General features: G+C 38.8%; 2 protein-coding genes across 3 annotated transcripts; one reads left to right on the plus strand and one right to left on the minus strand.

The window, feature by feature from the left end:
* The first annotated feature begins 5,609 nt into the window (after positions 1–5,609).
* LOC109005582 lies at positions 5,610–8,414 on the plus strand. Of its 2 annotated transcripts, none has more exons than XM_018984584.2 (3): positions 5,610–6,654; positions 6,796–6,932; positions 7,696–8,414. In XM_018984584.2, the coding sequence occupies exon 1, from the start codon at positions 5,706–5,708 to the stop codon at positions 6,621–6,623; it is 918 nt and encodes a 305-aa protein (XP_018840129.1). In that variant the 5' UTR covers positions 5,610–5,705; the 3' UTR covers positions 6,624–6,654; positions 6,796–6,932; positions 7,696–8,414. The 2 variants fall into 2 exon arrangements, with proteins under 2 accessions (XP_018840129.1, XP_018840128.1); XM_018984583.2 differs by having other exon boundaries at positions 5,610–6,682; positions 7,696–7,787.
* LOC109005581 (leucine-rich repeat receptor-like protein kinase TDR) lies at positions 7,484–15,270 on the minus strand. Its single transcript, XM_035690938.1, has 3 exons — positions 15,079–15,270; positions 8,453–11,035; positions 7,484–8,011 (listed from the first exon to the last, which is right to left on the minus strand). Exons 2-3 carry the CDS (start codon positions 11,001–11,003, stop codon positions 7,704–7,706), a joined length of 2,859 nt encoding a protein of 952 aa, XP_035546831.1. The 5' UTR covers positions 11,004–11,035; positions 15,079–15,270; the 3' UTR covers positions 7,484–7,703.
* Positions 15,271–16,795: the final 1,525 nt, after the last annotated feature.

Here is a 16,795-nt window from a genome sequence, read left to right on the forward strand (position 1 = left end):
TAGACGATCTCCTTGCCACAAGTCCCGAGAATTAAAAAAAAAATCAGTAAGTATACCATTAACTAGAACTAAGAACAAGGCAGTAGAAATACAATGACGCATCTAGGAAATTCACCTATCACCAAAGCCACACCTTCCAAGCAGGTATAGGAGGAGTTCCCAGTTCACATGGTCATAGGCCTTCTCTATGTCAAGCTTGCAAAGAATAACTGAACATCCCTCCCTCAATCTATGGTCCAAGTACTCATTTGCAATAAACATGGAGTCAAGAATTTGTCTCCCACGAATGAAAGCGTTCTGAGGCTTAAAAATGATATATTCCAACACAGAATTTAACCGAATAGCAAGAACTTTCGAAATAATCTTGTACACACTACTAACTAGGCTTATAGGATGAAAATCCCCAGTAATCGAAACCCCATGCTTCTTGAGAATGAGAGCAATGAACGTCGCATTAAGGGATTTTTCAAACTTTTAAAAAGAGTGAAATTCACTAAAGACCTGCAAGACATCACCTTTCACTATGTCCCAACAAGTTCGAAAGAAACTCATTGAAAAACCATCCAGGCCCGGTACTTTATCCTTAGCCATACAAGGGATAACCTTATAGATCTCATCTTCATCAAAAGGTCTCTCCAAAACACTCGCACTTTGAGAATCAATTGCCTCAAAGGACAAGGCATCAAGTTTCGACCTCCAACTAGTTGATTCTATGAAAAGGGTCTCATAATAATACACAATATGATTTTCTAGCTGGGGAGGAGAAGATAGCACCTGAGTATTTGAATGTAGCAACTCAATAGCGTTACTGCGCCGATGTGAATTAGTCACCTTGTGAAAGTATTTCGTACACTTGTCACATTCTTTGAGCCAAAAGACCCTGAATTTTTGGCGCCATGAAGTCTCCTCCGACAACAAAACCCTCTCCAGATTTGTCATAACCGTAGCCTTTCTCAATATCACCTCCTTCGAAATATCACCCAATAATTCATTTCCCTCTAACTCCTACAATTTCTCCAGAAGAGTAGACTTCTGATTGTCAATGTGACAAAAAACTTCCAAATTTCACTTCTTCAGGTCTTTGCTTCAGAGCCTTCAGCTTACCTGCAAGAGTAAAGCTTGGAGTGCCTATAAACTAATACGATGACCACTAGGCACACACCATCTCTACGAACCCATCCGCTGTAAGCCACATGTTTTTAAACTTGAAGGACTGGCAACCCCTATGAATACTCCCACAATCTAGAGTAATAGGAAAATGATCTTAGCTGACTCGAGCTAGCCGTTTCTGACATACCTCCAGAAAGTGGGCTTCCCATGAAGGAAAAACAAGGAATCTATCTAATTTTGACCAAACCTAACCATTTGATCAAGTATACTCGCCCCCTACCAGGGGAAGATCCATAAGGTCCAAATCAAAAATGAACTCCGAGAACTCCTCCATGGCCACAAAATTCTGATAATGCCCCGATCACTCACTAAGGAAACGGGTAATGTTAAAATCACCCCACATACACCACAACACATCCCAAATGGAGTATAGACCCGCCAACTCCTCCCACAACCTTCTCATATCCATGTCCACATTAGGACCATAGGTGCCTACAAATGCCCATTCCCATCCATAAAAAATGTTTCTGAATAGAGTCGCTACCAAGAAATCTCCAATACACTCCTCAATCGCCTCAACCATTCTTTTATCTCACATGAGTAACACTCCGCCCAAGGCTCCCAAAGTGGTCAAGTAAGACCAACCCACATACAAGCACCCCCATAGGCTCTGCACGATTCTTCTATCAATGTATCACAGCTTTGTATCTTGAAATCACACTACATCACCCTTCCACATCCGCAATAATGATTTGATACGGAGGTGTTTATTGTGATCATTAAGCCCCCGCACAATCCAAGATATAATCTTAGGCTTCATATAAATATCGATTACTCCTCCCTTTCGATCTACCCCTTCCATCACTTCCTTTTTTCACATCATAATTGATAGAGCAAGTTAGCCTTTTAAGTTTCATATCCCGCTTTGTGGCTAACTTCGAACGACTAGCTTCAATTGCCACGGGAAGGACCTTAAATTGTTCTTCATAGCTTCGCAAGATACCCCAATAATAGCTTGTAACTCCTCCACCTTCTTGAAAATCCAATTTGTTGAGCAATTATGGTATTTAGGACTGGGACGGAGTGTACATAAAGGGGTTAGAATAGCCCCCTCCTCACCAACACAATCTTTATCAAATAAGGCCGATTGCAAGTCCGAAGCTGGAATTGAACCTCTAGTACATTCAACTTCACCTCTAGGTACCAAAAAATTTTCAGAGAGCCTTATCCCAGCTTCAAATTCACTTCTGATGCAATCCGCCATCAAGTCTCCAACAAAACCACCCATCTCCAACAAGGGCGAGCCTATCGAAGACCTCAGAACCACCACTGGACTCAAGAGACCATGGTCTGGCGTGACAGACGACACAAAAGAGACAGCAAAGCCTCCAACCACCTCGCACGGCTGTTTCTGTACCAACTCCGGTGCCGAAATGATGTTCTCGGCACTACGCAGGCTCAGGTTTGTTTCTTTGGACTTTGCCGACGCACACTATAACACCCCAGACCTCGCCAGCAAACCCACTCCCATCGACAACGACCCTGATCACATGGTTGTTTCTGAGTAGATTTCAACAATGAGATGCACTCACGGCACTACGTAGGTTCGGATCTGCAACTCTAATCACTATTGGCACCAACTTCGCCACCCCAAACCTCGCCGGCAAACCCACCACCATCAACGTCAACCCCTGACCCACCACCGGCAGTGGGGGTTGAGGCCCATGCAACGACGATGGGATATCAACATTTGCAGCCCTATGTCTCCAGATAGGCTTCACAACCTGGGCTTGCGTGATAGGCCCCTAGGCCACTTGAAGACAGGCCTTTGGCTGAGGCCTTATTGAAGCCACACCCTTACCCTTTAGCCCATGGAGCCCATCCGCATTTGATCCACTTTTATATTCCTGTAACCCAGTTACATTTCCCAGCCCACTATAAGAGCCTTTTTCTTGGCCCAAACCGAAGTCCTTCTTCACCCCCTCCTCAATGCATCGTTTTAGAATACCCATATTATGTTGCAAAGTTCCCACTTGCATCTCCATCTCAGCCAAAGCATGCATCAGAGTTGCCAAATTTAGCCTTGACACACACTTGCCATCTTCTTCACAGAGCTTCGCCTTCACCAAAGAGGAAGTATCGCCTGTCCTCTCTACAGGTTTTGGAGCTCAAGACAAGGCCTCTCTGTACAAATAGAAGGCTTAGTGCCCCTGCGACGGAGGAGGAGGCATCCATGGGCTGCTCCCTCTGTTATTCCTTCCCAAAACAGAGGAAGTTGCAGAAAGTTCCTTCAACATCTCTCCAAAATTCCTCCAACCTACCCCCTTCCTCCCTTCCGGTATCACTAGTAAGCCACGCCGCTTCTCTTGACCGAACTTCGATAAGGAGAAAAAACTAACATAAGAGTTATGTTGCCTCTGCACCACCAAGACTTGAGACCCATATCTTCGCGATCTAAGGAAAACAAATGACCCCTAAAATGCTACACCTTCACCATGGCAGCCAACCATCCCAACAATTCTTGGTCAATGGAGATGTGTTTCACAGCACGATAACTGCTCTCAATGATTCTCCACAATCTTGCATTAATCTTCTTAAACTCAAAACACTTTTGATCAATAATAATATTCCCACTCAATCCCATCACGACGTAACTACTCATAAAGTACCGGAATAACTGAGCTAAACAACACTGATCTAAACCACCGTTAATAAAAGAATATTACCGACGAAAAGAAAAATATTTTTTTTCAAATGTACGGAGAGAAAAAATTAAGTGAGTTATATTAAATATAGAGACTGAATAGCATGAAAACCCAATATTGTAATAAAGTTCCTAAGAAAATATCTTCAATCCTATATTTCATGCATTAAAACAATGATTTTATGCCTTCTAACTGGAAGTGGGTAAAGAAAGTGGATGCCAAGTGTATGATGAAAATTCTCGGTCACCGTGAGAGTATCGAGTCATCTTATTGATATTTATAGTGCATATTACAGTAATACAAGATGCATTCTACCATTTGAGGATTGTCTTTATACAAGAGAATTATTGATACAAAGGAAGTACATAGTTGGCTAATTTTGGTTACTAGCCATTGCATGATAGGAGGCTCGCATACAAGTGATCATCGGAAAGTTCTTGCAGGTGATGTAATAACCGTTGTGCGTGGTTGTTTCCATAGGAGTTGAGTCTTCATTTGGTAAGAGATCGGAGCTGATTAGTGATTATGGTTGTAGCCATTGATGGTTGATCTGTGCTATTAGTTGGCATCCCATCATCTCTTGGTTTCCTAAAAAAACTGAGTTTCATGCCATCATTTCCCATTTTCAAAAGAAATTAAGCACGAGCATTTAGATTTTGAAGGTCTCGATTCTGCATCTGAAAATTTTCGTGCACTAAACAGTCGCCCATCCAGTCTCATTCCATCCCCAACTTCAAAAACAAGCATTTGGATGTAGAAATTGAGTGGCTTTGGAGGTTGGTGTAGAAATTGGATTTTGAAGGTCAATAAATATAAAGCCAGTGAAGCATATTTTCATAATCATCATGGGATTTTTCTTTTCTAAATCAATGCTAAATGAAGAATTTCAAAACAAACATATATATATATATATATAGTATATATAATTTGCTTTTTCTAGGTACCTCTCATGTGGAGCTAAAGATGTTTTGCTTGGTAATGATCATTGATTCTATGTTATGGCGGCCATTGTTGCAACTATTAGGGGTCTTCTTTCCCTCGCTACATTCCATTGTTTTTTCCATTCAGTATTTTAACTCCGCCGTCCACATTCCATTAGCCTGCAGAGGCTACCGAGGTGTTACCTGATAATTCTTCTATCCCACGAAGAAGATAGAGGGGGATTTTATTTACAAGTATGAACTATATATATATATCATGTATGCAATTGATCCGAATCCAGAATTTTAAAATCAAAAGGCTGTGAGGGTGATTGCTTGTTAATGTTATTGTCTTGATTGTTCATGTGCGTAAAACTGACACTCTAGCAGGTGAGCTTGAAATCCAAGGGCTTCTTTGTGAAGTAATTTTATTTTATTTCATTTTAAAATTTTTCATAATATATTTTTTTAAATATCACAGAAACATAAAATATTTTTTAATTTTTAATTTTTAATTTTTAATTTTTTGATCTAATCTTAACAACTTTTTCAAATTCTTAAATAAAATATAAAAAATAATATAATTTTTTTAAAATTTTAAAATAAAAATTATATTATAATAATATTTTAACTTTATAATACATTTATTTATTTTCAAAAAATTATTCATATAATTTTGATCTTGTTACAAAACCATGCCTCAAACAGTAACTACAAAATCTTAGAAAAAATCTTCTTCACACTCTACTGTGTGAAGAAGCCCCAGCACACCTAACGTGTTGGATGGAAAAAAAAAAAAAAACTATGTGAGGTGTGTGGAGAGTGTAATGAACAGTAATGTGTGATATAGCATTCCTCAAAATCTTAAGCCAAAGACTATAGATTTGGGCATTTATCAGGATGGATATACAAATGTATAAATTAAGCGTATGAATATGAGCAAATAGAAACCTTAGAATGGTCCTCCCGAATGGCGAATTCGATGACCGTGACCATGCAAAATCATCGTCTTCCTCCTCCTGCTGCTGCTGCGACCACCCCACTGTCAGCCAGCAGCAAGCACACTGTCGCCTTCACCACGCCTCCAAACTACGCAGCTCGCCTCTCTCACCTCCTCACCCTCAAGGGCTACATTCCTCTTTGGTGTCCTACTGTTCTCGTCCATCCGACTCCACACCTCCTTCTTCCTTACCTATCTCCTCCCTTCCTCCAACCCTTCTCCGCACTTGCCTTCACCTCACGTACCGCTATCCACTCGTTCTCCGCCGCCGCCGCCGCAGCCCGTCTCAACCACCCTCTCCTTTCCCCTCAAGGTGACACCTTTCTCATCGCCGCTCTGGGCAAAGACGCGGAGCTCATCGACAGTGACGTCCTGGCGAAGTTCTGTCACGACCCCAATCGGATTAGAGTTTTGGTCCCGCCGACCGCGACACCTAGAGGTCTGGTGGAATCGCTTGGGGAAGGGAACAGTCGGAAGATTCTGTGTCTGGTCCCACTCGTGGTGGGTCTGGAAGAGCCTTCCGTGGTCCCTGACTTTCTCCGGGACCTGGAGGCAAATGGGTGGGCTCCGGTCAGGGTAAACGCTTACGAGACGCGCTGGGCGGGGCCGGAGTGCGCGAGGGAGGTGGTGGAGAGGTGCGAGAGTGGGGCATTGGGTGCGCTCGTGTTCACGAGCACGGCCGAGGTGGAGGGTTTGCTGAAGAGCCTGCGGGAGTTTGGGTGGACGAACTTGGGAGAACTGGTGAGTGAAAGGTGTCCGGAGATGGTGGTGGCGGCGCACGGGCCCGTCACCGCGGCAGGGGCGGAGCGGTTGGGGGTGAAGGTTGATGTGGTGAGCTCCAGGTTTGACAGTTTTGATGGTGTTGTTGATGCTCTTGGATTGAGATAAATGACCGAAGGTGTTCGGAATTATTGATCAAGTTTGTATCTTAACTTCGTTTTCCTTGGGTAATAAAAAAGTTCAATTTTTATCCAAGTGTCAGCATATTAAGTTTAAGGGTGGACTCTATTTATAATTAAAAACACACAAACTATGATTAAAATCTGCATCTTTTGTTTAGGTGTCCCAAAAATCGAGTGTTTAAAGATGACCAATTCTAAGATACAGATGAGAGCAAGATGGTTTCAGGACTGCTTTTCTGGTTTATGACTACTGAGTTCATACGCAGACATTAAAACCAAATTGTTGGAGCAATCGGTAAAAGGGCAAAGCTGTTTAATCTCTTTTCCTGATATTGATTTCTTTTAGTGTAGACCCTTTGTAATTTTACTGAAAGGTTATGGAGTATCCCTAACAGTCTAACCTTCTCATTAGCAGTCTAATTGGCTTGTCTGCCCTGGAATAATGTAGTGTCACCATGATTGTCCATTTCGACATTTAACAGCACAACTTAATCCTGAAATAGCCTCTCCTACAGTTCAATGATTTATTTCGAGGAATTCCATGCTTTCCTTGTTTCTAATGTTTCTACTTAGCTAGGACATTCTTTGTACTGAACATGGCTTTTGCCTATTCTTTTATTAATATACTTACACTTATAAAAAAAAAAATGATTTATTTCGAGGAGTAGAATACCAGAACTGAGATTTCCTGGCAAACTGAGTTATAGAGAAGAAGTATCCTTGCAATCGGATTGAAAATTTAAATTGTTTGGGACTAGGAAATGACTGATTTGAGTTCAAACAAAGAATATATGATCTAGTAAAAAAATGAGAAGGTAAAGCAGACATTAAAAAGGTAGAACAAAATGAATCCCCCACACTCATAAGAGGGGTTAAAGGTATATAACTTTATAGGCCACAATTCTGCAGCAATGCAGTTGTATTGTTTATGGCAAAAGCAAGACCAAAATCAAATATCTACACACAAGACACTCTTTTATAAGCTAACTATTTGCTACATCTGTTCTTTTCCTTTAATATGGTAATACGTAACTGAGATTATAGCCTCCCTGCTTTAGGAGTGATGTTACTGTCTTGTGAGCCTCAGCCCAGATAGCAGCTTCAGTGCCTCTTCCATGGATGGCCGATCACAGGTCCTACTCCTAGTACAGAGCGAAGCAACTTCAAGAACCAATTTGATCTCCTCTTGCACAGAGGTTCTAGGATCAACTTCATTCTCATTGTAAATTTCTCTCACAACCACCTCTGTCGGCTTGCTATGTATGCTTGTTCCTGCATTTGTCAGCTTGCCATTGGTTAAAATTTCCAGAACGAGCTCTCCAAAGCTGTAAACGTCCATGTAAAGCTCGTCTTTTATGGCTCTGTTGAATTCACCTGTGCAAAGATACAGAAAATAAACCTCAAAAGGACTGCTTCTAGCTCATGAGTAGAGACTGAGAATATATAAAGCTAATAGATGCTGAATCCAGATGTCTTCATTGTCTCTGTAGACAAAATAGACTGGTTTTGATGTCCTCTTTGAAAAAAGTAGAACTAATTTGCTATTCCTGATTGTATGCTATGATTGCCAAGGAATAACATTGGGGATACTCTTTGACTTAATAAGCAGAAACGTTCTTGATTGGACCTGTAGTGATTTTTCAAAGCCTAGAAAGTATATGTACAGGTTGTTCGGACATTCTCTGTAATCTTGGAATGTCTGGTGAAACCATTAATTTTTTTTGTTTGACACAAAGGAATAAGCTGTTCATAAACAAGAATTCTAGGATCAGCTTACATGTATAACATGAAAGAATAATGTATAGTTATGCATACCTGTTTCCTTGTTGGAATCTGCTGGAAATGAACCTTCATTCAACTGTTGCAGATATTTGAACCCAAATTCTGCCAAATGGGGTTCCATGTTTTCGTCAAAAACTATGTTACTCGACTTCAAATCCCCATGAGGAATTGCTGGATAACAATCATGGTGAAGGAAACAAAGTCCCTTAGCAATTCCGACTATAATATTGCACTTGGCTGCCCAGTCTCTTTTCATTCTTATTTTCTCAGCTAAATTCCCATTAGGCAAGCAATCATACAATATATAAGCCAAATGCTTGTTGTAGCAAAATCCCAGCAATCTAATCAAATTCTTGTGCCTCGCATTTCCCATTCGTGTTATTAGTTCTGACATGAGCCTCATTCTCTTCGCTCCCCATTCGATTTTCCTTACCAAAACTGTTATACCTGTGGGCAGAACTGCTATGCAAGCTGAATCCGATTGTGTTTGCACCGTTTCTTTTGATTCGGCAGAACTGATGCTCCTCAGAACATCATTTACTGTAAATCGAGGGAGTCCGGGAAATGAGACAATCTTCCACTGGCCTCTAAATCCTCGCTGGAGATAAACTGCGCTAAAAACCGATGCTGCAATGAATATGACCACCCCTGCACACAGTAGCAGGACCCATATAAGCCTCCCCGTGCCTTTGCTTCCCAATATTGCCACGCATGGTCTCAGGGGTGCTCCACATAGCTGAGGATTTCCAACAAATGCACTGCTACCCATTGATCTGAATAACTTTTCAGAGGGAATGGAACCAGTGATATCATTGAAAGACACGTTCAGAAGTAGTAAGCTTGAAGAATCACCAAACTTGACAGGTATTGGGCCATTGAAACTATTGTGTGACAGGTCTAAGACAGCAAGAGTAGGAAGACTTGCAAGAACTTCAGGTATATGGCCTGACAAATTATTATTTGCTAAATCCACCCTCTCAAGAGCCCTGCAATTAGAAACACTTTTCGGGACAGTTCCTGCTAAACCGTTCATGTTTAGTTCAACAACAGCAAGGGATTGGCAAGATTGAAATGGAGGAATATTGCCTGAAACATTGCAAGTGGACACTGAAAAGTTCTGAAGAAGTGGCAAAGACCATGATTGTGCAGGGATGACGCCTCCTAATTCTCGGTTGTTAGAGATGTTGAAATATTGGAGCTTGGAAGCTTGGGATATGTCTGAGGGAATCCCACCTGTGAACTTGTTCCTGGACAAGTCCACGTAAGTGATATCAGACAGATGGCTGAATCTAAAAGGGATCTCACCTGAGAATGAATTATCTTCAAGTCGAAGACGAACAATTGAAGAACAATTAGAGAGAGATGGTGAGAGACTGCCGGTAAAATTGTTCGAAAACAAGATCAACTTCGACAGCATGCCTCCTGAACATATATCAGGAGGAATGCTGCCAATGAAATTGTTTGTAGAGGCATCCACCCACTTGAGTTTGGAGTTTCTACCCAAGATATGTGGAAGTGACCCAGAGAAGAAATTGCTCCATATAAGAAGAGTTTCCAGGGATGGAATTTCTGCAATGCCTTCAGGGACAGTGCCATTCATCTCGTTGTACATAAGACTGAGCAGTCTCAGGTCCTTCAACTCGGCAAAGCTCTCAGGTATAGGCCCTGAAATTTGGTTATCGGAGAGATCCAAGCTTTTAAGAGGAATGATTTTGCTTAACTCCCATGGAATCAATCCAGTGAGCTGGTTTCTGAAGAGAAAAAGTGATTGCAGCTTCGTGAGATTGGAGAGTTGCTTTGGTATTTGGCCATAGAGGTTTGCACCGGCAATATCAAGATACTGAAGCTCAGTCATGTTGCCCAATTGCCAGGGAATGCTTCCTTCGTAAGTGTTATAGCCAATCTCCATATGGGTCACTGTTTTAAGTTTGCCCAGTTCTGGTGGTAAATTACCACTCAGAAAATTTCCTGCCAGGTGAAGAAACTCAAGGCTCTTGAAAGAACCATATACTGATGGAATTGGCCCCTTGAAATAACTCCCAGCTAAATTAAGAACCTTGAGATAGCCAAGCTGAGAAATTTCTTCAGGCAATGACCCTGAAAAGCTGTTGCTGAAGGCATCAAACACAACCAAGTTCCGGAGACCCGATATTCCAACAGGAAAATGGCCAGAAAAATTGTTTCTACTGATATCTAAGCTTCTTAGACTGGTAAGATTGAAAATTTCAGCAGGAAGCTGCCCAGAGAAAGAGTTGTAGCTGAGGTTGAGATCAACAAGCTCGTTGAAGACATTGAATTGCTTCCCTGACATTACACCATTAAGATTCTTCATAGATAAGTCTAAACCAATAACAATGGTATTATTCTTATTGCAAGTGATGCCAGACCAAGAACATGCATATACTTCTCCAGGTGCTGCATTCCCTCCAGAAGGCACAAGCCAGTCATTCAAACGGTGATAATCATCTATAAGCTCGGATTTTAAGCTCAGAAGGGCCTCCGAGTACGGATCCATGGCTGATGATGCTAGGATGAAAATGGAAGCAAGGAGAAGATTGTAAGACAAGCGCTGCAAAATCTCCATTGGAACTCGCAGTGCATGAGAAAGAGGGACAACTGTAAACACCCCCAGCAAAGCCGAGGGGAAAAAAAAAAAAGTGAACAGCCCACCCCAGCAAAGAAAACTGTTGCAATTTTAATAAGATATATACGGAGTATTTGTTTTATTGGGTGGGAATTTCATGGGGACTAGAGAAAGTAAGCTCAGCTGTGCAAAAAAGGACAGAATGAGTGAATGTCTGTGCAGTGATCACTTGATATGAGAATATTATTGGGTTGCTTTTGGGAGCAAGAGGCAACCTTTGTGTGCTTGTTTATTTGGATGGTGTTGGCCATTAGGGAAAAAAGCTTTCATATCTGGGGCATCGTTTTCTACCTTTTTGAACTGGAGATAATCCAATTAAGTTTATTTGCAGCAGTGACTATAATTTGAATTGGTATTTGAACACAGTGGGGCATGAATAAGAATCATTCATATCCTTTTTTTTTTTTTTTTGGTCTTTTATAAAATGAAATTATTAAAGTTGTCATGTGTTGTCTTTGTCCATTGGACAGATTGAAGGAAATTGCTGAATTTAAAGTAAGGTGGTGGACAGTTATATGTTGCAATATTGTTAATTGGCTTCCCTGAAACTTGTTATTTTTATATCTTTTCCATGGCAACTATTTCTGCGATCATGGAGCATAATGCATGGGGGATAAAGAACGTGCAAGGAATATTATGCCATGATTATGTTACCACCGAATATAGGCTCGGGCATATTATATTTATACATGTAACGTCTCAATGAAAAGTTCAAACCACATTACTTATGTTTCAAAAAGATTAGTCAGTGATATAATTGGAGCTTCATTGGAATCTTATAAAGAGTAAGAAATTTCCCTTCTCAAACAATATGAGATTTCATTCACCACCACCCTTATCCTTATTATATGGGGTATTACACACACAAACATATATAGAAAAATTCTATACACTATACTATCATCCCACTAAGTATGATGTGACATATTTATCACCATTAAATGATCATTTATTACATAAATGTGTCATATATCACTTAGTATGATTAAAATAGGATGAGAGTGTGGTGTATAGCATTACTCATACAGCCCTACTAGGTACAAGCAATGTCGTGTACCGATTGTCACCTAAGACTACGTGGCTTTTCATTTATTGCATCATTAAATGCAGCTACAAAATACAACTAAAGTTTATCACCTAATTCAGAACATCTCGTCTTCTTCTCTCCTCACTGCATACTTGTACGGTTGTACCTGTACCCAGTTCCATCTCCCCTCCACCTCCCCTTTGTGTTTGGTGAATTCGTTTTAAGTAGAGTTTTTCCAGTATATATGCATTTACCAAGGTTCTTATTGTACCGAAACTACAAAAATCCTTATATTTTTTCCTTCGTTGCCGCCATTGATGGACCCAGAGGAGGTCATGGAGCTCTTTGATTTTTACTAGTTCAGCCTCAAAATCTTCAAGAAACAACTCCCAAATGTACATAATTCATCGGATTTTGAAGTAAACATAGATCATCAAATTCAAGAGCTAAAATTTATGGATCTGGGTTTTTTTTTTCTCATAAGAAGATAGGAATTCAAGCTTGGCTTCAGTCGTTTCTGGGTTGCAAAGATTTGGAAAGAAAGATGAGGAAGAAGATGTTGTTGATGAATCTACAACCTCAAGGCCTTATCTTTCTGAAGCTTGGGAGGTTTTGGAGAAGAAAGTCACATAACCCATTGATGAATTGGAAATGGTGGGCTCACACCGTTGCTTCCAATGTTAGATGATGATGTGTGTGTGTGTATATATATATAGAGAGAGAGAGTTACAGTAAAAAGATCGGAGAACAGTGGAGGACTCCATGAAAGACAAATCGAAATAGATAAGTTGGAAGAAGAGGGAAAATATATAGCGAAGTCCGGCGGGGAGTGGGAAGACCGAGAAAAGAGAAATGGTGTTTTATTCAAAAAGGAGTATTGGCTGATCGATAAGTTGAACGTAGGTGAATTCAATGAAACGCTCCGTTTCATTTTCCACATCAGCGTTCGGTGCGCAATGGGTCCTCGAATTCGCCTGTCTCAAGAGTTTTCCTTACTCATATATATATATATATATAATATGAAAAATTCTATTCCTAAGCCTCATACACCACACACCAACTTTTTTATGATGTCTTTAATTTTATTTTTTTATCAAATGTGTGGTATATGAATTATGAGTAAAATAATTTAATTATTTTAAGAATAATAAAACAAAAAAAAAACTTTAAAAAAATTTTAAAAAAATAAAAAAATTTTGATGTGTAGTGTATGGGTTTATGAATAGCAATACTCATATAATATATCCCATAAACGCAAAAATCATCCTCGTACTGTTTGTTTTCTTGCTAGTGCATGAGTGAACATGAGTGATCTCCTATGGTTCTTTAGCAGGAATATGGAAACAACTATATATCCCCAAGTTTATTTCCCCAAGCACTTTATGATCTAGGGATTGGCAAATTATATATGAAGCCTCGATCCTAATTTCTTAATTTTAAATTTCTCTCTGATTTATTTCCCTAAAAGTTTCTCTCTGACCAAACCTGCCAAACAAACACTATGCATGCATTTTAAGCTCTCTCCCTCTTTTTTTTTTTTTACTCACTCTGGGCATATCATGATCATTTATTGATCCTAATAGGGTGGAGGGTTGGTGGGATTTTAATGTTTCTGATGCATGCTGAGTTACAGTGTGGAGTGGGGTCATTTATTCTGACTCTGACATAAATAAACCCTATATATATATCTATATATATATCCATAGAATTAGGGTTTTGATTTATTTTCTACCCTTTTTCTCCCCTTCTGTTGGCAAGAAAATTATATATCAAAATCACCCCTTTGTTTATCACAATTAGATATCACCGTTAGCTAGCTTCTTAATGTGAACTGTTATTTGAATGCGCGACACCGCCATTGTTAATTATTTTGTGATATATTCATAGTACGTAGTACTACTTCATAATGCATGGTGATAATTAAAGAACGTGAAAAGAATATGAGTAATGCTATAAAAGTGTTACCACCCAGAAAAGTTTGGGCATAGCAAGGAGTACAGACGTGCATCCTAACGGCTACCTTTTGTTTCCTCAATAGTATGAGTGGAAAAGAATAATATTGCAAATATATATATATATATATATATATATATGAAAAATTCTAATTTTCATCACTCCACACCCCAATGAAAAATACTTTTACACTTTATAAAAAAGTTATAAATGTAGGATGTTGAAGTGAATAGCAGCTAATATATAACATTCATCTATATATATATATATATAATATACAGAGGATTGCATTTCCATGGATATATGATCCTTTCTATTTAATTATAATTATAAAAGTTTTGTTAGCTAATTCTTACAAATATAATATTTTTTTTAGACAAATTATATATGTACATTGATAAAAGCAAAAAAAGTGGAAGATCCCAACAAACATTCGGGTACAGTCGTATATAATACAAAGGGTAGTTTTAGTGTGCCGCCCAACTTTGATCACGGGGTGTGCCCACTGATACAAATTTTATTTTTTATTTATTTTTTCCTTTTTCCTTTACATTTTTTTAACATATTTAATTTTTAAAAAAATACACCAATACACTAATAGTCAATTCCTTAATTAATAAGTAAAATAAAAAAAATTAAATGCATGAATGGTGGCGGCATAGTAACAATACTCATAATACAAAAATAGCACTTTTTATTAAGAAAATGGGAAATGGGGACAATGCTTCTGTTTAGGGTTTTGGGCAACCGAGAAAGCTGTTGATTCAAGTCCTGGCAAAAGCTTCTATTTAGGGTTTTCTTAACAGCTTATATATGTTCTTTGTAATCAACAGCTTATGTTGGACTCTTAACTAGTCTCGTTAATAAAGGTTGTACATGATGATCATGGTCAAGATTTATCCTACTGGAAAGGTCAAATTAAAGAGAAAGAAAACACGTTTATTTGAAATTTTTTAATGGTTAGCATGGACATGCATGGCTTGATAAGGTTGAATCATAATGAGAAAGAGAATGAAAGTGAAGTGGCTGTCGTACCTCAAAACGTATACTATTCCAATGCATGTGATCAGCATATGCAGTAGACAAGGGTAAAAAGCCTTTGTGAGAACATGCCAAGCTTTTGAAGTGACAGAATGAGGTGCAGGGAAGAAGTAGGTTGGTTTGAAGACATAAAAGCGCGCAGCTGCCTTCTCTCTTGATTTTTGATGTCCTAACCCTTTTAGTTTTGTGTCCTTCAAGGACATTTAAAAACAAAACAAACAAAGGAAGGTAACCCTTTCTTGACGTTTGAAGCTTTGGCAGACTGCTAGAGAGTGATTCCTCTCAGATCATCTGCTACAAAATCCCAGATCTAGTAAGAAATATGAAAATATCCAATGATTTCTGTGATGGGATATTAGCCTCTGGCTCTGGAGATATATATAAATTGACATATATCTGCAGAAGCTAATGATTTCTGTAATGCTATTTTGTAAAGGTTACACTTTGCTCAGACAATGGCTCTACAGTGTCTGTTTCTTTACTGTACCAATTCAGTCAAAGTATTGCCAAGGAAAGGTAGATGGAATTCCCACGAGAAATTTCCCAAAGACAGGTGTGATTGTGAACAAGACACCGCACCAACCGTGCGGCCATAGAACACTTCTTTTTAGGTAAAAAGAAGGAAGATTTCACTTGAATTGAAGCTTGTGATCGATCTGATATCTATTACCATAATTGCAACAAAAAGTCATTACATAAAGTAAGCACCTCTGCTTTCCTTTCTTCCTTACTTTTATCTCCTTCACTTAAATAAAATTGTAGGTACTCCATGTACAATTAAAAATAAAGGGCTCTGCTAACCTTAAATTAGGAGTTGCTGTGCAGTGACTCGAAATTAAAAATTTGTTGGAGGAAGGTCGAGTAAAGTTAAAATTATAATACAATATTTATTATTTTATTTTTAGTTAAAATAATTTTATAAAGAGGGTAAAAATAATTTTTTAAAAAGGAGATCAATATAATATGAGATAATATAATTCTATTAAATAATAAACAATTAATATATATTTGTTTTTTTCAAACTTTGGGGGCCATGGCCCCCGTGCCCCTACGTAGGTCCGCCGTTTCTGCTGTGGATAAATTGAAGGCACGTTTGGAGTTCTTGAGGTCCACAAGCTGAGAGGCGTTAAACATCTGGTCAAAATATTAGGTGGGTGCAGAAACTAATGAATCAAAGTGGGTATGCTATATATACATTCTACAATACAAAAACATCAAATCATGCAGAGTGGTTGGAGTTTAGTAAAGTGATTGAAGGAAGGGACCCATCATTGCTTTGTGTTCTTCAAAAATACTCTTGGATTACTGTTTTTGTTTTCTTCTGATCAAAGCAACTAGCATGGCATTGGTGGCAATCGCAAGATCAAGAGCTTTAAATCACATTCTAAACCTTTAAAGACTTAGGAGTAAACTTTGATGCAATCTTAAAGCCCAAGTCATTATTATTAATCCAATCAGTGTTGTTGATGACTTAACATCTCCACTCACAATTGTTATATTTAATTGAACAAATAAATTACTTTAGTTTAGATATTGCTAGATGCATCGTTACGTAAGATAGCTTGCTCACTTTTAGATCTATTTAGATATAAAAATGAGATGAAATTATCTCATCTCATCTCATATAATTTCAACTAATAATCTCATTACTATTTACAAATCATCTCATCTCATCATTTAAACGAGTTTTAGTCAAAGAAGTAATCAGTTA

Source organism: Juglans regia, chromosome 6 (assembly GCF_001411555.2).
Source record: "Juglans regia cultivar Chandler chromosome 6, Walnut 2.0, whole genome shotgun sequence".
In the NCBI taxonomy this organism is placed as follows: domain Eukaryota; kingdom Viridiplantae; phylum Streptophyta; class Magnoliopsida; order Fagales; family Juglandaceae; genus Juglans; species Juglans regia.